The following is a 21,372-nucleotide window of genomic DNA, read 5'->3' on the forward strand; positions in this document are numbered from 1 at the left end:
AATCTAAAACTGCGTCAAGCGAACTCATTTTTCAATGAAATTTCCTTTACCGTTCGGCCGCTGGTGGGCCCATGCATTCAAAAGAAAAAAAAAAGGTTAAATTTCCATTTATTGCCCTACTTTCTTTATTACTGATACACTTACGTGTGTGCTTGTTGCACATTTTTCAGAGCTTAAAGTTATCATGCCACGTACTTATTTTTTTACAGATATTTCCTAGCACTTTATTCCTTCATTGGATTTCTATTTCTTAGTTCTTTCTCGACTAAAGTCTATATTTTTTGTACTAGTCATAATGTAGACAGTTCTTATATCGTCAAACTGCCAAACAATTCAAATTATTGATTTTCTTTGCACAATTTCGATAGTTAAATCAAACGATAAGAAAAATTTTACTTCTCTTCTTATCATTTTAGAATATGGAAACGTGGCTCCACTCACTGGATTGAAATCAACTCTTAATCTTAATAAAGGTAACAGTGGCCGAATGTATAGGAGCGTTGACTTTAGTAGTACGACCCCATTCGAATCGTAGCGAACAGGCTGACTACATGGCAGTTTTCGTGTTTTTCTTCATAGTTTTGACTCGTTTTGGTTTAGTTTATTATGGCAAAGCACACTAGGGCTATCTGCCTAAGAAAAGGGATGCCTTCATGGGAGACTTCATAAGGAAAACTGGTTGTAATGCACGTAACACTTTGGGAAAACTACAAAAATACCCACGTAGCCAGCCAATTCAATATTCGAAGTCAGTTCGGAATTACCAGTATTCAGCAATTTTATCGCTCGGCCGCTGGTGGGCCTGGTTTTCTTCAAGTGTAATGCAAATACGAGAGAACTTCCCTTAGAAAGTCTTCCGTGAAACCATCCTTTCCCTCAGGCAGATAGCCCTCGTATGCAGTATTTGTAGTATTTCAGTTTCAAGGTTTATTAAAAAAAGTTGGAACTCTTCTAATAGTAATTTCACAGGCATGTATATCGCACTGCATGTGAGTGACTTTGGCAAGCTTCATCTCATTTGCCGCATATTTAAATCGTAATTATCACCTATTATACCACTTTGTTTAAAATGTTTGTAGGGTATATGCTACGATTTTCAAAATGGATCAATTTCGTGAAGAGTTTACTAGCATAAAACTTTGCATTAAACTTGAAAATAAATTTGCGAAGCCCATCAAACGTTAAAACAAATTTATGATGGTCACTGTTTAAATCGTGCTCTGTATTATGAGTGGTTTAAGCGATACAAACATGGTAGACAATCAGCCGATTATGATTTCCATTCAGAACTCTCATCGACTTCAAATGGCGAAATTAATGTGGCTCTAATTCATGAAATTGTGCAGTCAAATTGGCGATTGACTCTACGAGAAATCTCTGACGATTGCAACATTTTAGTGAGGTTGTTTCATCACATTTTGGCCACCCAAATGCGTTGATTTTGAGCAAAATTCATCCTATATATGCTGACCCCGAAACAGAAAAAAAATTCGCATCGCTGTTTGCCAGGTTTGGTTCGGTTTGGTTTATTTGAATATGGCAAAGCACTCGAGAGCTATTTGCCTAAGGAGAGAGATGCCTTCGTGAAGGATTTCCTAAAGAAATTGGCTCTTATTACACAGGAGAAAAACCACAAAAACGAGCGCTTTGGCCAGGATTTAAACCGCGGACACAACTACCAATGTTTAGCAACTTTACCTTTCGGCCGTTGGTGGGCGCTGCTAGTCAGGAACATCATTTGATCCTGCAAATAAAACTGAAGATTTCATGAAAAAAATAATCACTTGTGATGAGACTTGGACTTACGACCATTGACTTGATTTATATCAATGATAATATCCCATATATAAGGGTTCCCAACGAAACATAAGGTAATTAAATTTCTTCGTTTGAAAAGTTAAAGAAATTACACTTATAGCAAACTGCTCTTCCACTTGGTGGAGTCATATTTCTGGTTTCTCAGTCCAAAACGTGTGAATTTTTACACTTACTCTGCAATTTGTGTCGTAGACCAGTCACATTTTGCGTTTAATATAGTCACACACACACACACACACATATATATATATATACATATTTTCCTAAATATATATTTTTATATATATTTAGTATACAATTTTCCTAAATGTAAGTATAGGGACCGAAAGAACGTATAAAAAGATTTTGTAAACTTTACAAAATTGATTTTTCTAAATTTGAAAACGTCGAAACATGCATATTTGTGTCATATAAAACATTTTTTTAAATGAAAGTAGATGACCGCTACCAACAATTGGAAAAATAAAGGCCTTATAAGGACTTTTGTGGATACAGTGTTATTTATTACAATTAAAAATTAACAAAATTTATTAGACTTCAAACGCAGTAATCAGAGAGATATTAGCTAATAATATTTTTCAAGCGCAGCTATGAAGTTAACAACCAGTGCTATTTATTTCCAATATGGTTTCATTAATCACCAACTTGATGTGAAATTAAGGAAACATTTGAGAAAGTATTTAGTCCTGACTAAAAATATTCGTTGAAAAGTAATCCAAGTCAGCAAACTGACAAATGACTTCGTGAATTGTGCATGCAAAATTACGGAATCCCCTCCTTTCTATTTTTTTCAATTAATTTATTAAAGTACAATGAACCATTTCCTCTCTGCACTGTTTGCTGAACGCGGGCTGTACAAAAATTAAATTTTATACATTCAAAACCGTTCTATGCCTAATGGTAAACTGTTCTCATAAAAAGTAAATAATTTTATGAGAAACGCTACAGCAGTTAAGCTAGAACAGTTTTAAAAATATAAAATTTAACTTTTTATATGATACACGTAGAGCAAAAGCTCCAGCTGGGAAAATGTTCATTATACTTTATTAAGCTAAGAAATATTAAATAATACAAACTTAGATCACTTCAACAAATATAGTCCTAAATTAAACATTTCCCTAAAATGTTTCCCAAAATTTTAGGAACAATTTCAGAACAAAAACTCGTTTAGCGATTAACGGTTTCGAGTTGGGTGAAACGGCACAAAATAAGAGTTTTGTAGCTAACCCCGATAAAAGGATTAATCAAGAATAGCTCTCTGAAAGTATCATGTGAAAATATGAAAGTTCTTGCATAGAATAAAAACATCATAAACCTTCTCCTAATTTGGATTTTTGTTGTACCGATATGATATACGAATTTAAATTTCGTACTTTCGAAGCCCTTCAATCCCCGGTGCTGAAACTGCGCTCATAAAATTCTCTACATCGTTGAGTGAAATTTGTTAACGGGAAATACATGTTTAAGATTATAGTTAAGGCCTTTAGCCACTTTCAAAAATCTGCTGTGTAACGAGGATCAAAATCATTCTGCATTGATTGGTGTATCAATAGTTTATTGACTTCATTAAAAAATTTTTAAACAATTACTTGTAAGAATAATTTTCATCGCCCTTTCGGGCTTACTTCTTTCATCATAATTTTCGCGCTTCCCCGATTATTATACAAAAATGTGTGTAATTTAGTATTTAATGGTTAATGTACATAATTAACAACATAAAGTACATATTTAGCAACTTAACAAGGCTCAAATCATTGGGATTTCGATGATTTGAATCACGTGTTCCTTAAGTTTACTGTCAACTTATTTAATCATAATTTCTTCATTTATTGAAATAATATAAAAAGTTAATACAGTTGTACAGTCATTAGGTAATATCGATGCAGAAACGTAGAAAATGTGCAATGCCGGGATTCGAATTCGTACCTCCTGAATACGCATCAAGTGTGCTTCCAGTTATACCACGAAGGCATGCGGAAAGAAGGGTGACTGGGAACATAAGAGACTTAGTCGCCAAATTCTGGTGGTGATAATATATCGCGCACCACCTTTTAGTTCTGGCACCACTTGTAGAGTCATTAGAATTTTTTTCGAAGTCAGGAAGGAAACTAAATAAATCCGCAATGGCCTCCCAAGGATTCAAGCTCCGGAAAAAAAATAATAAGACTAGTAATGACAAATGATTAGCCTTAACAGATGTTTAAACCTTTCTCCTAGAGCTAGATCATCAGAACCATGTACATTTACCAGTGTGTGTTTTAAAACATCGGCTATCAAGACTGAAAGAAAACGTTTAAAAGTTTCTAGCATGCGTTTCCATACAAACATGCCTTAAATGTGGAAGTCATTACGGTTTTAATATTTTTATCTCGATGCGTCACTTACAGTCCATACTTTCAAGAATGGAAGTGTTTCTTCTCAAATGCTTATATAAATCTTAACGGTTTATAAATGAACGACATAAGGATTCAGCTTGGTATATAATTTTTCTATTTCTTTTCAAGTACTTAAATATGCTGTAAGCGTTTGAGAGTTATCCGATAATTAATATACAAATAAGTATGCGTGTATATATATATTCATCGACAAAAGATGCGCAAGCTTGAATGTATATGTATATAATAGACCTCTCCCTCTCATCCTAATTTACTCGTATCCTTTTTGCTCCTTTGTGTAAGTGGACTGAATGAGGTATGGGTCCGCAGGGAAAAATGATCAACTGCTATTCCCGTGTCTCGGGACCATTAATTCCCGATCTTCGGAGCGCGACAAATCCAAGCCATTAACTACGAGCCCCACCTTATCCAGAAAACAGACATAATTTCTCGTCATCAAATTTTAATGCCCTTGACGTCTTCTTGTTCTCTCCACCTCGAATACATTAAATCCTACCGCTGCAAAAGTCTTGTAGACGAAGGAATGTCGATTTTTTCCCCTCCTCTCCTTTCTTCCCTTTATCCGCTCAGCGCGTCAAACGGCACTTTTAAGGAGACCATCGTGGATGTATCAAATAAAGATGATTGGTATGGTATGAAATTTGACTGCGGAAAGTGAGTTGTGCTTACTACTGCTTCTGGATATACATACACATACAGAATTTTCAGAATTTGCCAATAATAATCAAACATGAGTTTGTTTACATCGTCGCAAAGTCTATACTAAATGATGCTTCAAAAGAAAAATATTACGTGGTTATACTTCAACTTAACATCGATAAGTTAATATTTAAGTACACAGCGCATCTACAAAGACTTTTGAACTAAGTGCATTAAAAAAGATGAAGAAACTATCACATACATTTCTTCTAACACTAGATAATTTTTGATATATTCATAGAACTTTCAAGTAGTTTAGTAAAAAGAAATAGTTGGAATGCTCTTTTATTTTTAGCACCGCTGAGTTTTTCAAGCGCTACCAAATTTGCCTCTTTAATGTAAGAGTCACAATGTAAGGTAACACTTACGATTTCACACAAGAAGCAATGAAAATAGCTGGCAAGGAAATGCCAGTTCTAAGTTCTAGTAAGTGGATACTAAAAGTTTATATTTTCCTTTATTGACGATAATGCAAAACAACCCACCCCCCAAACTCTAAAAAAAGTATTCTTTAATCAATCCAACATTTTTCTTGCCATACACAAGAACTTTGATTAATGTCGCTGTTTTAACTAAATTCTTATTGCCTTTTGTCTATCAGCTTTAAATTTGTAACAGTAGATATCGGTCACATAAATTAAAGTAAAAAAAAAAAATTCGTTTCAGTTTTGTTCCACGACATGATAGTTTAGATCAGCTTATTTGAATACAGAAAAATACCCGAGTGCTATCTGCTTAAGGGGAGAGATGCCTTCATGGAGGACATTTTAAGAGAAACGGCTATACACGGGGAAACCACTAAAGCTAATCAACCAACCACTAGAACCAATCCTTTCGCATGGGCCTGAAAAAAGCTCGATTCGTTGGGCCAATTCGTTGTGCTTATCTAATTATGACAAAACACACTAGGGCTACATGCCTGAAGAGAAGGATGCCATCGTGGTGCATTTTCTAAGAGAAACTGTTCCGTATCCACTTTACACATGGGGAAAACCATGAAACGCTCATGCAGCTAGCCTGTTCGTCTGAAATCGAACACAGTCGAACTATCAGTATTCAGCGTCTTTACCGCTCAGCCGCTGCTTATGCTCTCCGAACGTTTAACTATTTTAACCTCTCGACCACTAGATGATAATTTAAGGGAAGCAAAATGAGATATCCTCTGTTTATTAGTGCCACTAATGCACTGGGGGTCAAAACTGAAAAATTTGAGTGCGAACTTTTCAAAAGAAAATGCTTTATATCTCGTTCGAACTCATCGCTAATGAGCCAACTACTAGTTTTACAGCTAAAAACATTAGTCCTTCTGACACTTTACATATACATGTGAGGTAATGATCCTTTCATGTATAATTTTATTTATAAGCTGGATTATTCATATAAACGACAAATAAGTTTAAAATGTAAATTATGAAATTTTAAGTATGGCTTCTAAGTATTTTGAAACTCATTGCTCTCGATATGTTTAGATCTGTGAAGATTTAATGTTTTACATAAGTGCAAAGCACTTACTTAATTATATACTATAGAGTTATATTTAAACCTCTGAATTGTTAATAAAACTTTGCTATGAACAAAAATAGTAATAGATATCTGGAGCTCTCAAATTCGTTTACATAAATAATAACTGGAAAAAAAAGGAAGGACACAAATTTATCTAGCTTACTGTACTCAGTACTTTTTTTTTCAAGCAAGTGAATGAGTGAGATAGTTTATAGTCAGCAGGTAATAGGTAATTAAGTAGATCGTTTCAGCAGTTTATGATTTTAAAATTGAAATCATGGGAAAATTTTCAGTACTTGTTGCTAAAAAGTTGTATTAGTGAAAGGCTTGAAATTATTTTCCTATTTTTTTTTAATTCAAGCATAATCAGAAGATACAAAGGATAACGTTAATATCTTTCACCCTGAGGAACAAAAATAGCTTACCTTAGGTTTGATGTGGGAAGAATTCGCACCGCATCTTTCGACGTCTTCATAAGAGTTCTTCTTGCTCTAAAAAAAAAGAAGAAAGGATGAATTTCTGTGGGGGGGGGGGAAGAAGATAATGATGATAATGAGAAAGGGGAAAGAAGGTAACCCACAATTTAAATAACATAATTTGCTTAATGTCAAGTCTTTTTATCACTTTAAAAAAATTAAGCTCTTTCCATTTCTAGAATAAGAAGTTTTATTTTGAAATGAAGAGAAAAAAATTTAACTTTTGTAAAATGTACTAAATTAGAGCTAGGAAGAAGATATCAGGATATTCAAAATTCTGGAAAAGACTTTAGCATATTTAAAACTGCAGTGAGAAAGATGTTAGGGCATTCAAATTTTTGAATTCTTTCAGCGAAGTAATTGTATACTAAATCATATCATAAGTAAAAGTTACTATTATTGACAAAGTTGCATTATTTATACTGTTACTTTAATCTTTGAAATCGGGTACTGAAGTATGAAACTAGCAGTAGTTTTCAAATTTGTTTAAATTTGACCCTGCGCTAACACGAACTCTTTGTTTCTTGTTTCATCGGTAAGCACACAAAGAGATAAAGTCATTATCTGTTTAGTTGATTATGGCAAAGTACAGGAAGGAGATAATGCTTAAAGAGGGAATGTCTTCGTATGAGATTTTCTAAAGGAAACTTAATCTCTTATTCACATTCCTCACGGGTAACAACACGAAAACGCTTGTGAAACCAGCCTTTGCAATGAGAATCCGACCCGGATCGAATTACGGTCTTATTCACTCGGCTACTGGTGAGCCGAAACTAAATCATAAAGGTGAAAGGAAGTAGTCATCAATCCATATTTTGCACAAAGAGTACTTTCACAATCTCATCTTTCCACTAATCATACTGCAGGCATTTCAGTTCTGTAGTGGCACGTGAATTTGCTGTTACGTCTGTGCTAGACGGGAAAAGTCTAGAATTTCTGGGTAATCTCTTTTTGTTGATTCTGAAAACGTTTCTGGAATAATAACCTAAACGCGTGCCTTTATAGAAGAGCAAAAAGGCCTGGTGTTTTATCTAACTGAAGCTTTTAATAGTAATTCATAATATGCGATTAAATAGTACTTCGACTCAAACCTTATTTAGTCCACATGAATTGGGTAAGGTTTAAATCGAATGGAAATGCAGAAATACATTATTTTAGATGTTTCAGAAGATAACTTAAGAAACAATATTAAAGAAAATACCCGTTATTGGTAGATAAACACATATTTATTTTCCCTTATACATAAATAGTATATTAGTATGGGAATGCGTATAAAATACCTAATTAAAATGAGTTAAATTATTCCGAAAATGTCCAAGATTTCAAAATGCATTTATGGATAAAAGGATGGATTTTTTTCTTCTGTATTGGCTTCATTTATTATTTAATGGAATTTTATGGTCAAGTTTTTGCATAAAGCTTATTTTCAAATTTTATTTATAAGATCACGTGCAAAGGTTCTACTTGTATTATTTATTATATGTAAAGTTATTACTTCTATTAATTGTAAACAGACATTGTAATAGAAGTTAAGAAAATTTATTATAATTATCTTCGATTATAATTTAAGGGAGAATAATGGAAAAACATGAAACTGTTCTATTACGACATTTAGTAACCGAAATTAATCAAGTTTTATTTATTCAGTGAAGTCTGTAAGGTTGCGTAAGTCGTAACCCTGAGAAAAAGTAGGCATAAATCGTAGGATCTATGAAAAAAGTAAAATTTATGTGTGGTGATAATATCCTATGTAGTCCAAACTGTCTACTCTCTTGGGTAAAATTAATCAAATTTATGAATACGAACTTTATATGACTTAGACAACCAGTATTATCAATCGTACCACCTGTACCTTAAGTTGTACTACGTTTAAAAGTGGACAATTATACTAAAAATTCTTTTTCTCAATTAATTTATTTATACAATTAATCGCAATAATGATCACAAAGATATTTTTTTCCTTTTCTTGTCAACTCCAGCCCGTAAATCGTGTATCTATCCTTTGTATTTTAGGTCCTGAATCCTATTCACTTCGCGCTCTTCCTCAAAAATATTACAAGGAGACGAACACGATGTGAAACAATAGGTTGACTGAGGAGTAACTTATTTTGCCGGAAGAGGCGCAGTTAGCGTGATATTAAGCCTAATATTTAAAAGGTACGACTTAGCTGTGGTACGACTTGCGCAACCTTACTCTGCTATTCTTTACTGATAAAACTGCTCGAATAAAAAAAAACCTCTACATCCACACGCAAAACAAAAACAGAAAATGCAATGCTGAATATAACTACAGATACGAGATTTAAACTTTTTTATCCCGCCTTTCTATCTTTTAAATCTTTTATACTCTCATGAAAGTATAATCATGGAATCTCACTTTATAGAACTCAGACATATTACTTCTACGCACTAAAAGAGAAATTTTCATGCTTTAATTTTAAAACTCGCACATTTTTCTTCATTTTATTTGCAATGATACATGAGAAATATAATTTCAAGCCTCTGTGTAGGGTGAATCAGGATTTTTACTACTACTTTTACCTTAGGAAGGCGAGCTAAGTTAGGGAAAGGGCATAATTTTCTTGCTCTGAGAAACAAATATTCTAGAAATTTCCACGAGCAACGATTATGTGATAAGTGGTCAAGGTGTAGCCTTGAATTGCATTTTCTAAATGTCAGGTTTCCAGGCTTAAGCATGTGTCAATGCAAGTTATTGTCAGTAAAACAGTAAATAATTTACAAATAATTAAATAAAAAATTACTGAATGTATATTTAAACTACAATTTATAGTCTAATTTAAGATAATGTCTAACACAATCTCTTAGATGCCAAACAAATGCAGCCGCTAGTATTAATAATTTAGTTTCATTTAAAACACAAGTTGCTAGCAGGTGATCAAATACATGAAAACAAACACAACTGTTAGCATTAAATCATTAGCAATTAACACTTTTATTATCTATCCGGTTATATTCCAGGAAATACACAACATCTCTAATTTCAACTTTAACTTTCGAAAAAGGCTCTCATTTCACTAAGAGAAGAGCGAGGGTGCATTCTTGAAACAACGAAAGAAAGCGACGAACACTTCCTGAAGAAAAAACTTATCTAATCAGTAATCAGCTTAAGGGTAAGTTGCAGTTAAAATAAAAAATAAATAAATAAAAGTTTTTATAAAATATGCTTTTATTTCAAATTCATAAAGTAATTAATGAATTGAAAGAAGAACAAGAATTTGTGTTACAGTTTCATGGATATAACACATAAAATAATTCTTTTTCCAAAATTCATCTACAATTTTACATCACTTATAATAAGAAAGCGTTAAGCGCTTGATAAGTTTATAAGAATAATGATTTACACCGTCTGTCCGAAAAGTTCCCAGACAGATTTTCAAGAGGATTCAGCGAGTTCGTCCAGAACGAAGGAAAGAGAAGGATTTCTCCCTGTTGCTTCTGCACTATTATTTGTCCACTCAGAGGCTGGAGTACTGGAGCAATTTCTAGTGAAAAAAACATGTGCCAGATTCACCCTCCTTATTCAGCCGATTTGGCATGGAGTGACTTTTGTTTTATCCTTGAAAATCAAACTTCACGTGTAAGTGAACACTATCACGACGTAACCGACATTTAAGCTACAGTGACACGCGAATGAAATATCACCCCAAACAAGGACTTTTCTGACAGTTTCATATAGTTGTATGAATGTTCTGCGCTTGCATTTAAGTGGATTAACATCTGACGCATTAAAACTCTCATCTTAACTTTTCTTTAGTTTTTATTAACCTAGTCTCCGGACTTTTTGAACAGATGGTGCATACTTTCGTTAATGCATTTCAATTAATAGATATCGTTATTTGGGCGCTAACATTTTTATTAATCGCGATGTAAAATTTTAGATGATTCTTTTTTGTGTGAGTAAACACATCTTCTACCAATACAAGAGGTATAAGAATGCACTTTCTTTTCTTTTTATTAGTGAGTGGTACAGTAAAACTACTATATTCCGGGATCAAATGTTTAGAAATACTATTCACTTTCGCAACAGCATTATTATACGCCAGATACAGTATGACCCAAACAACATCACAAAAAATAATATTATATCAATTCAAAATATTAGAGAAGTAAATGAATCAAATCAATTCTAATTACTTAACAAACAAATGAGTTTTAATAGAAAGGGTTTATAAATCCTCCGCCTATAATTACAGGGGCAAAAAATCGAAAATTAAGTCCAATAATCATATTAAAATTAAAAATTTTGTTTTAATCCCATGTGTACATGTTATTTAAATTACTTATAGAATTTGAGGCTCTATTTTTAAAACGGTATGACCCAAACAACATCACAAGAATAAAGTCTGGATTGAAAGGCGATCAATCAATATCATTTCCAATTATAGGCTATAGCGTTGATCCAAAAGTTTTTTTACCAGTGTTGTTTCCAGCTTAAAGAAATCATACCCAGTTTGTGTTGCAAACTGCTCCAAGCGTCAGCCAATGTCAAAAAACCACAATACGATATTAAGCTTCCAATGCAAATTTTAGTTCCAACAACAGTTAATAATGCTGCTAGTGGCTTTTGTGAACATTGGACCATTCTTTGCTTAGCAGATATGATACTGCATTCAATACATTCAAAATTTCTAAGTGCATTCTCGTTTCCTAGTATCAATTTTTCTTTGTTCGCATAATCCTTTCATTTTTGAAGGGCAAGGCCTTTCTTGTCCACATTAATTTGCTTATTTTATGCCATACCGATTGCTAAATTAGCGAAAGCTTCTCTTGCTGACCTGTTGCTAGGGAAGCCAGCTGCCACAGCCCTGGGCCTGGGTATGAAACCGGGAGTAGGCATGGCTGTCTGCAAGTGCATAAGGTTTTTGTGGCATGGGGAGGAGTAACTTAAAACACCAGAGAGGCAAAATTCCTCTCGAGATTCTTGGTGGTAAGGAAAGAGGGTTGGAAGGTACCCGGGAGATTCTCTTTCAAAACTGGGACAGAGTTGGGCTGATTAGCATTGTCACCCATAAGGTGCCCAAGGATTCTCTTTCAAGATTCTCTTTCAAAACTAGGACAGAGTTGGGCTGATTAGCATTGCCACCCATAAGGTGCCCAAGGATCAAGGCAACGCTTGCCTCTAGGCAACGATGAAATTCGTGAACTTGGTATGATGTTACAGTCATAAAAGCCGCAACATAACAATAATAATTCTCCTCTCTTTTTTATTGTTTCTGTTTTTGTGTGGCTGATAGAGTTACTATTTCTTGTATGAAAATAGTCTCGCAACTTACACTGTTTTGTTTGCATTAAGCTTCTTGATATCCCCAGCTCTGATGAACTCATTCGTGTAGAAAACGGATAACTTTAACTCAAAAAAAAAATTACTTCCTCAGTATTTTCTTCTTTCATTATAGATGATCTGTTGTCAGATCCTGTGCTTCTGCTATAAAAAAAACTATGTTTAAAATTTTATTACGTAAACTCGTACAGTATAAAAACTGTGGGATTCGGTGTATCTAGAAGCTTGTGTCAAAGTCCTGCAGACCTTTAGACTGATAACTACGTTATTAAGTCTGAAACAAATCACAAAGCTTTAAAAATGTTAAAATAAGCTTTTTATCTAAATCTTAAGTGGATAGAAAGAACACAGCCTAGGCGACAGACGAACCTTCGTGATTTGAGGGTATATTAATATATTAAAGTTAAATTGTAAATATAACTAACATAATCGGAGACTGCACATAAAATAGACTACTGAAGTTGGATCAAATATTTAACGGCACATATTTTAAACTTCGACTAACCAAGACGGTAAACCCGAAATACATCTTAAACAGAACTGGCGACAGTAACAGCAAGACGCGACTGCCACAAGATCTGGTCTGAACATTCAAAACTCTCAGCTTAAATACACAACTAACTTGCATTCGGGCGAGAGCTGTTCAAAGGAGAAGTTGTAATTAATTAACATACAATAGCTCATAAAATCATATAAAATGTAGCAAAAATGTCATCATAATTTAAAAATGAATATGTATTTGGGGCTGCTTGCATTCCTTGACCCATTCTTTAAACATTCTGATGCAGCTAATAAATCCAACCACAGTCATTTTAATTATAAGGGAATGATCGTTCGTATTACTTTGTTTCAATTAAGAATTTCTGAATAATTTCATTGTTGCAATTTTGAAAGAAGATCGGAAAATTTAAATGGCAGTTGAAAGTTCGTTTAAAGACCCGAGGGATTTATCAACCTGACAAACTCGTAGCAGTTCAGTTGGTGTTAAGCAATTTAGTTAAGTGCTGTTAGCAATATATTGCTAACAGTTATCAAAAATCGCTGAAAAAATAAACAAGATATAATAAATGCACTGTAGTCTATTTAGAATCGTGGGATCAATAAAAAGAGGAACTTTAAGTAGAAATATTATATCTCTAAAAAATCCATCTTTAAATTTTTAATCTCTCATGATACAACTGCATTTATTGCTGATTAGATTTAAAATGAATCCTCGGGATTTACAAACTCGTATCTCGCGGTACTTGGTTAAACTCAAGAAAACTGCTGTAATAAGGAATTTTTTCCCTTCTTTCATGTCGTTTTATAAGTTGGCAACAGAAGAAATTATTTTTATTTAAGGAATGAAGCGAAATATCAGCAGGACATTTGATTTATTTGTATTTCGTATTTGAAAATTTGTTCAATACTTTAGCTTTAATAATAGTGTTTAATGCTTTTCTTCCAGTTTTACACAGTAATCTGACTTCTCCCCTTTCAAATTTTGCATATTTTCTTCAATTACAGGTGCATTTTTGTACTTATTCCGATGTTATATACCGTATTCCTCTCCTAACCCTTTATTTAGCATTAGGTTCTGAAAATCTTTTAAATATTCGCGTAATTTTCCCCCTCTGAGGGATAATTTATTGGTAAATTGTATTCCCTTGATTATTTTTATTTTTATTCCGTACATTCAGTTTGTATTTGCATTTTTGTATTAGCTTTCATCAATTTTGTTTTCTCTTGGATTTATTATTTGAAATACATTTTATGCTGATTCTTCGTTAAGCCATTCGAGCATGGCAGATGTTCTCAGGTTTAAGAAATTTTCCAATTATGCGATTTAACCTTACATTTACTTTTCAGCTCATTGTGGCCTTAGCTACTGCTAGTGTGTTCGATCTTTCGAAATCAGGGTTACTCGCATAATTTCCTACCCACCTCGAATTTAGAATGATAAAATTAGTTAAGAGAAGAGGGAAAATACGCTAGGAACGAAGATTTGACTTTTTTTATTATACGGGTTGCGTAATCGTAAGGCTGACTACTCAACAAAATATTTATTATAAACCTTCTTCCGAGTTTGTGTCATTTTACTTGGCAGTTACGACAGGACGAAATTTCGCATGACTGTCTTAACATTCTAAGAATTAACTTTAGAGTTGTATATAGATCTGTACATTTCTATGAACTCTATAGCTCACTTATTTTTAGTGGGATTAGCAATAAACCTGTTTAGTGCAAAAGTCTGCCGTGATATCAAATTTCAAATAACAAAGGAATGAAATAAATAAATAAAATGAATAAGAAAAAATATGTTTTCAGTTTATAAATTAGGAACAGCTTAAAATTTGAGAGTTAAATTTGACTTGCGTGAGTTACTTACTATTTGCATACGAATGTAAATACCGCTTAGAAATGAACGAGTTTTTGAAAGAGTTATTGAAATGCTTATTTTTCTTGAAAGAAGTAAGACTAATTGAATGAACTAACTCCTTAAAATTAATTTAGATAATATATTTTATGACCAAAAACAATGGCCGTATTTTTCATTATGTCACTGAACATTTCATTTATTTTTGAACCTGTTGTATAGATCATGATTATTTTTAGCCTGATTTAAGAATAATAAATTATAGCAGTGATAAGAGTTTCGGTTAATTTGTTGTTGTCGTGTATGCATTACATGGAACAATGGCTGCCAGAGAAGAGGGGGTTTGCTCCGAAGAGATGTTGGACTTCCATTTTCCACCTGAAATTTTTAGGGAGAGCACCCTTGCGGGGGATCCGGAGAACTCCCACCCCTCTCCTCTCCCACCAATCCACACGAGAGGACTTTCGGTTCGCCGCATGTTTAGAGTGCCGCCATGCCTCACCGACACTATCACTCACCGCCATGAATCACCGACTTTTATTAATATCCATGTCTTCTCCGAGATTCGAACCCGGGCCCTTCGTTATCGTAGTAGGCTTCCCTATCCAGTATACCGTCTGGGCGACCTCGGTTCGGTTGAGCTTAATTTATTTGATTGTCACCTTGCACATAAGGAAAACCACGAAAGTGTCCATGCAGTCAACTAGTTCGCCAGGATTCGAACCCTAGTCGAACTACCAGTATTGAGCAACTTTACCGCTCGGCAATTGATGGGCCCATGAGAGCTTTGTATAATACAATACAACTTTCCTTTTTATGGAGTGACATATACTATTTTCAGAATAAATTTAAAGTTTCATATCAGGTGCAATTCAAATTTAATAGCAGAAATCTTCGTCTTAGTAAACGGAGATCCGTTTGTGTACTTTAAGTTAGGAGTTGGCCAACTTCGTAACTGCGTGATGGGAAATTAAACTCTGGGCATGAGGTTTCGTTAAGAAAGCCCAAATTTCCCAAAACTGCCATGAGAAAAAGATATTTTCATAATGTTGATGCTAAATACCTCCGGTACTTTATACCTGAATTTATGTATTTTTAATATATTGCCTTAATTTCTTGGACATACTTCAATGTGCATGGATATATATATTTTCTTAAAGACGTTTTCCTCTGAACATTCATCTTAAAGGCAAAGTTATTTTAACTGTATCTATTAACTGTGCTATCGAACTTTTAACTGTGCTATCGAACTTTTAACTGTGCTATCGAACTTCACAATTATTTAACACAAAACATAACTCAAATTTACTAACCAATTCCTGATGTTTTAAATCTGAAATTATAGCGTAAGAAAGAGATGTCCTGTCGTATGATGAGGTCCTGTCGTATGCAAAGATGAGGCTGCTTGCCCTATAGCTTAAGTTAAAATCTTTAAAAATGAAATCCTATTTCGATGCTAAACACCTGGTCGGTCTACATTAACGTTAACCTTTTAAGTCAATAACCAATAGCGCAGTTACTTATCTGATATATCAGGTTTTCAATCAATGCAGCGGGAACTAATGCTCTGCGATACAGTAGCGATGCACCAATAGGTTCCAACTGAGGTTAAGATACTATTTTTAAACTATACCTCGTGCCTTTAAGTTTGCATAATTTTCGGTCAGAGCGAAAATTTATATAAGATATAACTCAAATTATAACTTTTAATAAAACTTAATATTAACTGCTGCAACTTCACGACTTTAAATTAAGGGAATCTTATTGGTATATATTAACTAATTAACGAGCCTAAACAACAGTAACGAACATTCCACTATCTTTTTTATCCCAGGTAGAGGTGAGCCCGGTACGAGAAGGGCTTAAAAATCTTTAAAGTGCACGACTTTGCCTTTTCCTCCTCCCTTATGAGTTTATATCTTGGGGGAAAAGAAAAAAGAGAAAGAAAAGAAGTGGCGGGGGAACAGAGAGCGAGTAAGAGAGATTTATCCTTCAAAATGAGGCATTTAGTTGCATCGTAGTTTTTTATATTTTTTATTTTAAAATATTTAAACTTTTTATGCACCACATAGGCTTACAGAGGTAAAAAATAAAAGACGAAATAAAATATAGATTCACAGATGAAACGTAAGAAATAAATAGAAATAAATATACAGAAAAGAAGAGAATGGCATTTTATCTTGAACAAACACATGGAGAGAAGAACTTAATGTTTAAAGAATTTAACTGAGAAATGACTTCTTTTCTTCCTTCCGTAAGCTTCGAACAGTAGAAAAAACAAATGTTCGACATTTTGCACCCCCCCCCCCAAAGCTACAGGAACACAAGTCTGTATGACATAACCCAAATCTTTTCAGATACGAGTTGAAATTTCTGTGCCCAGTTAGAAATTTAGTAATTTCAAAATATCAGAAAAAACATTTCTTACTAGTCTGTGAGGAATAGAAAGACAAAATAACTTAGTCAAAGATGCAGTACATGAATTTCTGTATAATTCATTCTACCTGAGAACTGCTTCACTCCCCCTTAGTTTTTTGAAGAATAACTTGACTGTCACTACTAAACAATTTCAAAGTTTGTAGCTTGTTTTGCTAACCAGTCAGCCTTAGTTGACAAATCATTGTTTTCGCCTTTCAGAGGTATGTGGTGAAGTTCTGTATACAAAATTCAAATTAGATACAAATTTGGAAAGCTTGAAAAGAAGAATATTAAAGTATCAAAGTTCATATTGTTCATATAGTTTTACAATATTTAAGTTCATATTGTAGTTTTGTCATGTTAAAAGAGACATGAATTTCTAGAGACATTAGGTATTTTTTGGAAGCAGGAGTAATGAAAAACTAGCAACGCCTTTGCCGGGAATCGAACCACGGACCTCTGCAATACGCGCCCGGCGTGCAGACCACCACACCACGAAGGCATGCCAAGAAGGCGGAAGAAATACTTTATAAATTAAAAAAACATGCTAAAATTATATAAGGACAACCAACTGTTTTACATAAATTTTGCATCACAATTCTTAGCTTACTAAAAGAGCATTTTTAACCCGTTCGTTAGTTACTACTGAATTAGAGAAGAGATACTTACATTGATTTTTAAAGCAGTTTATGTTATTCTTATTTCCTCGATAAGTATTACAAAATCTCTTAGTACAATTATTTCAAATTTAAAAAAAGATTAGATATGAAGGGTTTTGAGCTTTATAATCGAGCTTTATCTAAGATGACCACTCGTTTTCATATGATGTGAGCTTTTGATAAATGTGGAGGTGGTAGAATAAAAGAGGTGGTACTCAATACGATGTTTATCTATGTTCTCAAAAGTATTCGTCATTCACACAGGTGGTCGTCGGCTTAATGTACTGTTGTAACAAGCATCTTACTAGGCTTATATTTACTTCTTTTTCTTCTCTCCTTGACATTGCTTGGTTTTATTTTTTATTCTTATAAACTCTTTTCCTGTATTTCTTTTCTGCTGGCTGTATCATTGGCATTAAAATGTCTATAGTTTAAACAGTGGCTCTCAACCTTTTACTGCACCATGCACCCCTTGCACCACTTCAAGACAATCATTCCCCTCCTTTCTCAAACTCGAAAAATTCCTATATATTTATTTAAATTTAGATTGTTTTTAATGCGCTTATAAATTAAGCAAGGGAAAAGAATAGAAAATGTTAATAAAAGCCAAAACTTAAATAAAAGTAGTTTTTTTATAGTCATAAACTAAAATTAAATACTTAGCAGATAAATAAAACGCTTCCCGCATTCCCCCCCCCCTTGAATCTATGAAGTTCTCGCCAAAGGGTAATTCCCTCCTGGCGGAGAACCCTTGATTTCAACCTTTCATTTCTTTGCACGCTCGTCGCGTTACCTTTGCCATGTTAGAATACCAGAGCGTTTATCATTCATTACAAGGCTTAGACCTTTATAATGTACGTTTTTTGACAGAGAACCAAATCCCACGGATGTTGCCATTAGTTACGGCAACGTTCTTTGTCTTTTAAATTAAAACTACCTTGCTTAAATAACGGACCAATTTAAAAACAAGGTATGTGTATCTTTAGTTCATTTAGTCATATATAGTTTACAATTTTTATGAGCGTTTGCATCGTTACTTTAATTAACAAAATATGCTTGTAGCACTTCGGCACCGAATAATGTTTGTCCCCCCCCGCCAAACGTTGTAAAGTTTTACAGGCTAGTTTAGATACTATAGTAACATTTAGAAGTATAGAAAACAGTTGCGAGTCACAGTAATAATATCTCTAACCGATGTAATTAATATCAAATTAAATTCATACGCTTTATAATTCTTTATTTTATGAAATGTTTTCATTTTCAATAAAAGTTATTTCTAATATTCTACATTCGTTATGATAATTTTATGTTTCATTTGTTTCTTTACTAATGCTTTCATAACATAACCACTTAGTTGTTAGACAGAAATGAACAAATTTTAATTTATCACACATCTCAATTTGCATTTAATCTTACCTGCCTTTAAGTTTTATTTTCTTTGCTAGTTTTTGTGTTTGCTAGTGTTATTTCTATTTTTTACTTAAATACTAGTTTAATTATTAGTTGCTTTATACTCGGATACTTCTATTTTCTTTCTTAAATTAGAATTTCTTCCTTGAATAGAATTGAATATTCACTTAGTCTCCCTGATCGGTACAGTGGTTAGCATTGATGGCTCCCTTACTGCTGTCCCGGAGCTCGAATCCCGAAGAAGGCTTGGATGTCTGTAAGTGTATATTATCTTTGCGACATGGGGTACTTAAAATAAACGGCAAGCCGAAAGCCCTCTCGAGTGATTTGGACCAAGACATTGGCTTACGGAGTACCTTTGCTAAAATAAACAATAATCTCCACGTCATCGTAAAGTAAAGTGAATTTAAGAGAAAGCATAGTTAAATAAATGAACAAGAACCATTACGGGTTTATGGAGACAGCAGATCGATAAGAAGTGAGAGATCTGGTGATAGGCGAAAAAGAGTAGTAGGGCCACTGATCCCGTCCCCCAGACCACTCTTTTTCAATATAAGAACGGAACTGGGCAAAGGCGTTTTGTCATCCATTTTCATTGTTTTTCAAACAATCAGACGTCACACAATCAGACGTGTTTGTCAGACGTCGCACAATCAGATGTGTTTGTCAGACGTCACAACAGAACGTTGGAGCGTTCTGTTGTGACTGGAAGCTTAAGTCCTGTAGACCCTACTAGACAAATAATGATTTATCGCTACGTCTTAAGCAATTCATAAAATACTGAAGAAGGTTAAAGTAACTTTTTTATTTAGTATTAAGTAACAGAAACGGCGCTATTTGTGCTACAGATCAAACTTCTACTACTTGTGGCTATTTAAATTAACATAACAGGCAATTAAATTCAAATGTTAATGACGTAGTCTAAGACTACACGTAGAAAGATTATGTAAGCTGGCTCAGACGACCGACATGTACTATTTTAAAACATCGGCTAACAAGATGCTAAAGCCGGAATACAGCTGGCGCAGTTGCCAGAAGCTCTAATTTAAAATTCAAAATCCTCATCTTAAATACACAAAAACCTAATTTGAATTCCGGTGAGGAATACGAAAAGAGAAGTTAAAAAACTTAAATCATCATAACTGGTTAACTAACATAATTTACCTTACGAGGTACCCAAGGACAGGACGCAGTACCGTGCTTCCAGTGGACTTGTTCTGATGTTACTGTCATTCAAGCAAAATAAATCATAAGAACAACTAATTCACGTTATTTTCCTTCAATTTACTTTTAAGATATTCATTTTCAAAGAAGAACATATTCACGCAATTGTCCAACAAATAATTTCAAGCGGGTCTCTATTTTCCATGACTTCAATGCAAATCTTAAATTAATCATATTTGTAAAAATTTTCTGACATATGTTTTTCTAATTGTGCCTTAAAATGATTATCTCAATATTTTATTCACCGGCAATCTTAAAAAAAAAAAAACCTTGGACATTTAACTTACGCATCAGTCTTTGACTATATACGATGTAAGTAAAAGTTACAAATAATGAGAATTATCTCAAACCTTTCAGATCAGTTCCACTACCTTAAAGTGATACTCGAAAATTTGACTTCTCTAATATAGTGGTTTTCAAACTGTGTTCCGTGGAAGCCCAGGGCTCCTCGAGTCAAAATAAAAATTTGAAAAGAAAATTATAAAGCACTCACACTAGTTGACTGGTGTATATTAAATAAAAAATATAAAGGTACTTTTTAGGTTAGCTTTCAAACTGATTAGTTTTCAAACTTAAATATGGTCATCATATGTCCAAGAGGATGATGTGCAATGCTTCGTAAAACTCAGACTAAGTAAAGAGTTTTCTGATGGAAAATTATTTCAATTTATATGGATGGATGCAATGGAGCACCTTTTTCAACTGAAATTATAAGAGAACATTTCGCAGAAAGAAAAAGCGGGGGGGGGAGTATGACAAGGTAAAAAAGTCCGTTCAAGTACTACAGCAGATCAGAAGGTTTGTCAATGAAGGAAAGGGAACAGCTTATCGATACATCAACAGACTCTATGTTAAAAATCTAAATTTAAGAAAGAGCAGCTCAAAAAAATTGATAGTTGTAGGTTCGTGCAGAATACCAAGAAGTTTCTCATACACGTATAAATATTTTAATGCCATTCGGAAGATCGAATTTATATAAAAAAATTTTCTCAGTATACGTGGCGACAAAAACGAAAAATTAAATGCAATAAATTTAGGTTTAGTTGATTATGGGAAAGCATACAAGGACTATCTAACAAAGAGGAGGGGTGTCTTCGTGGAGATTTTCTAA

General features: G+C 33.7%; 1 protein-coding gene across 12 annotated transcripts in view; it reads right to left on the reverse strand.

The window, feature by feature from the left end:
* Positions 1-21,372, reverse strand: part of LOC118187454 (uncharacterized) — a 533,306-nt gene that overhangs the window by 277,371 nt on the left and 234,563 nt on the right. For all 12 annotated transcript variants that reach the window (XM_085808871.1, XM_085808867.1, XM_085808870.1 and 9 more), the window contains one exon: positions 6,842-6,907. In XM_085808871.1, the coding sequence (XP_085664997.1) occupies positions 6,842-6,907 (66 nt within the window). The remainder of the gene's footprint in view (positions 1-6,841; positions 6,908-21,372) is intronic.

Source organism: Stegodyphus dumicola, chromosome X2, assembly GCF_044657685.1.
Source record: "Stegodyphus dumicola isolate Sdum_Otavi_A_Nest chromosome X2, ASM4465768v1".
Taxonomy (NCBI): domain Eukaryota; kingdom Metazoa; phylum Arthropoda; class Arachnida; order Araneae; family Eresidae; genus Stegodyphus; species Stegodyphus dumicola.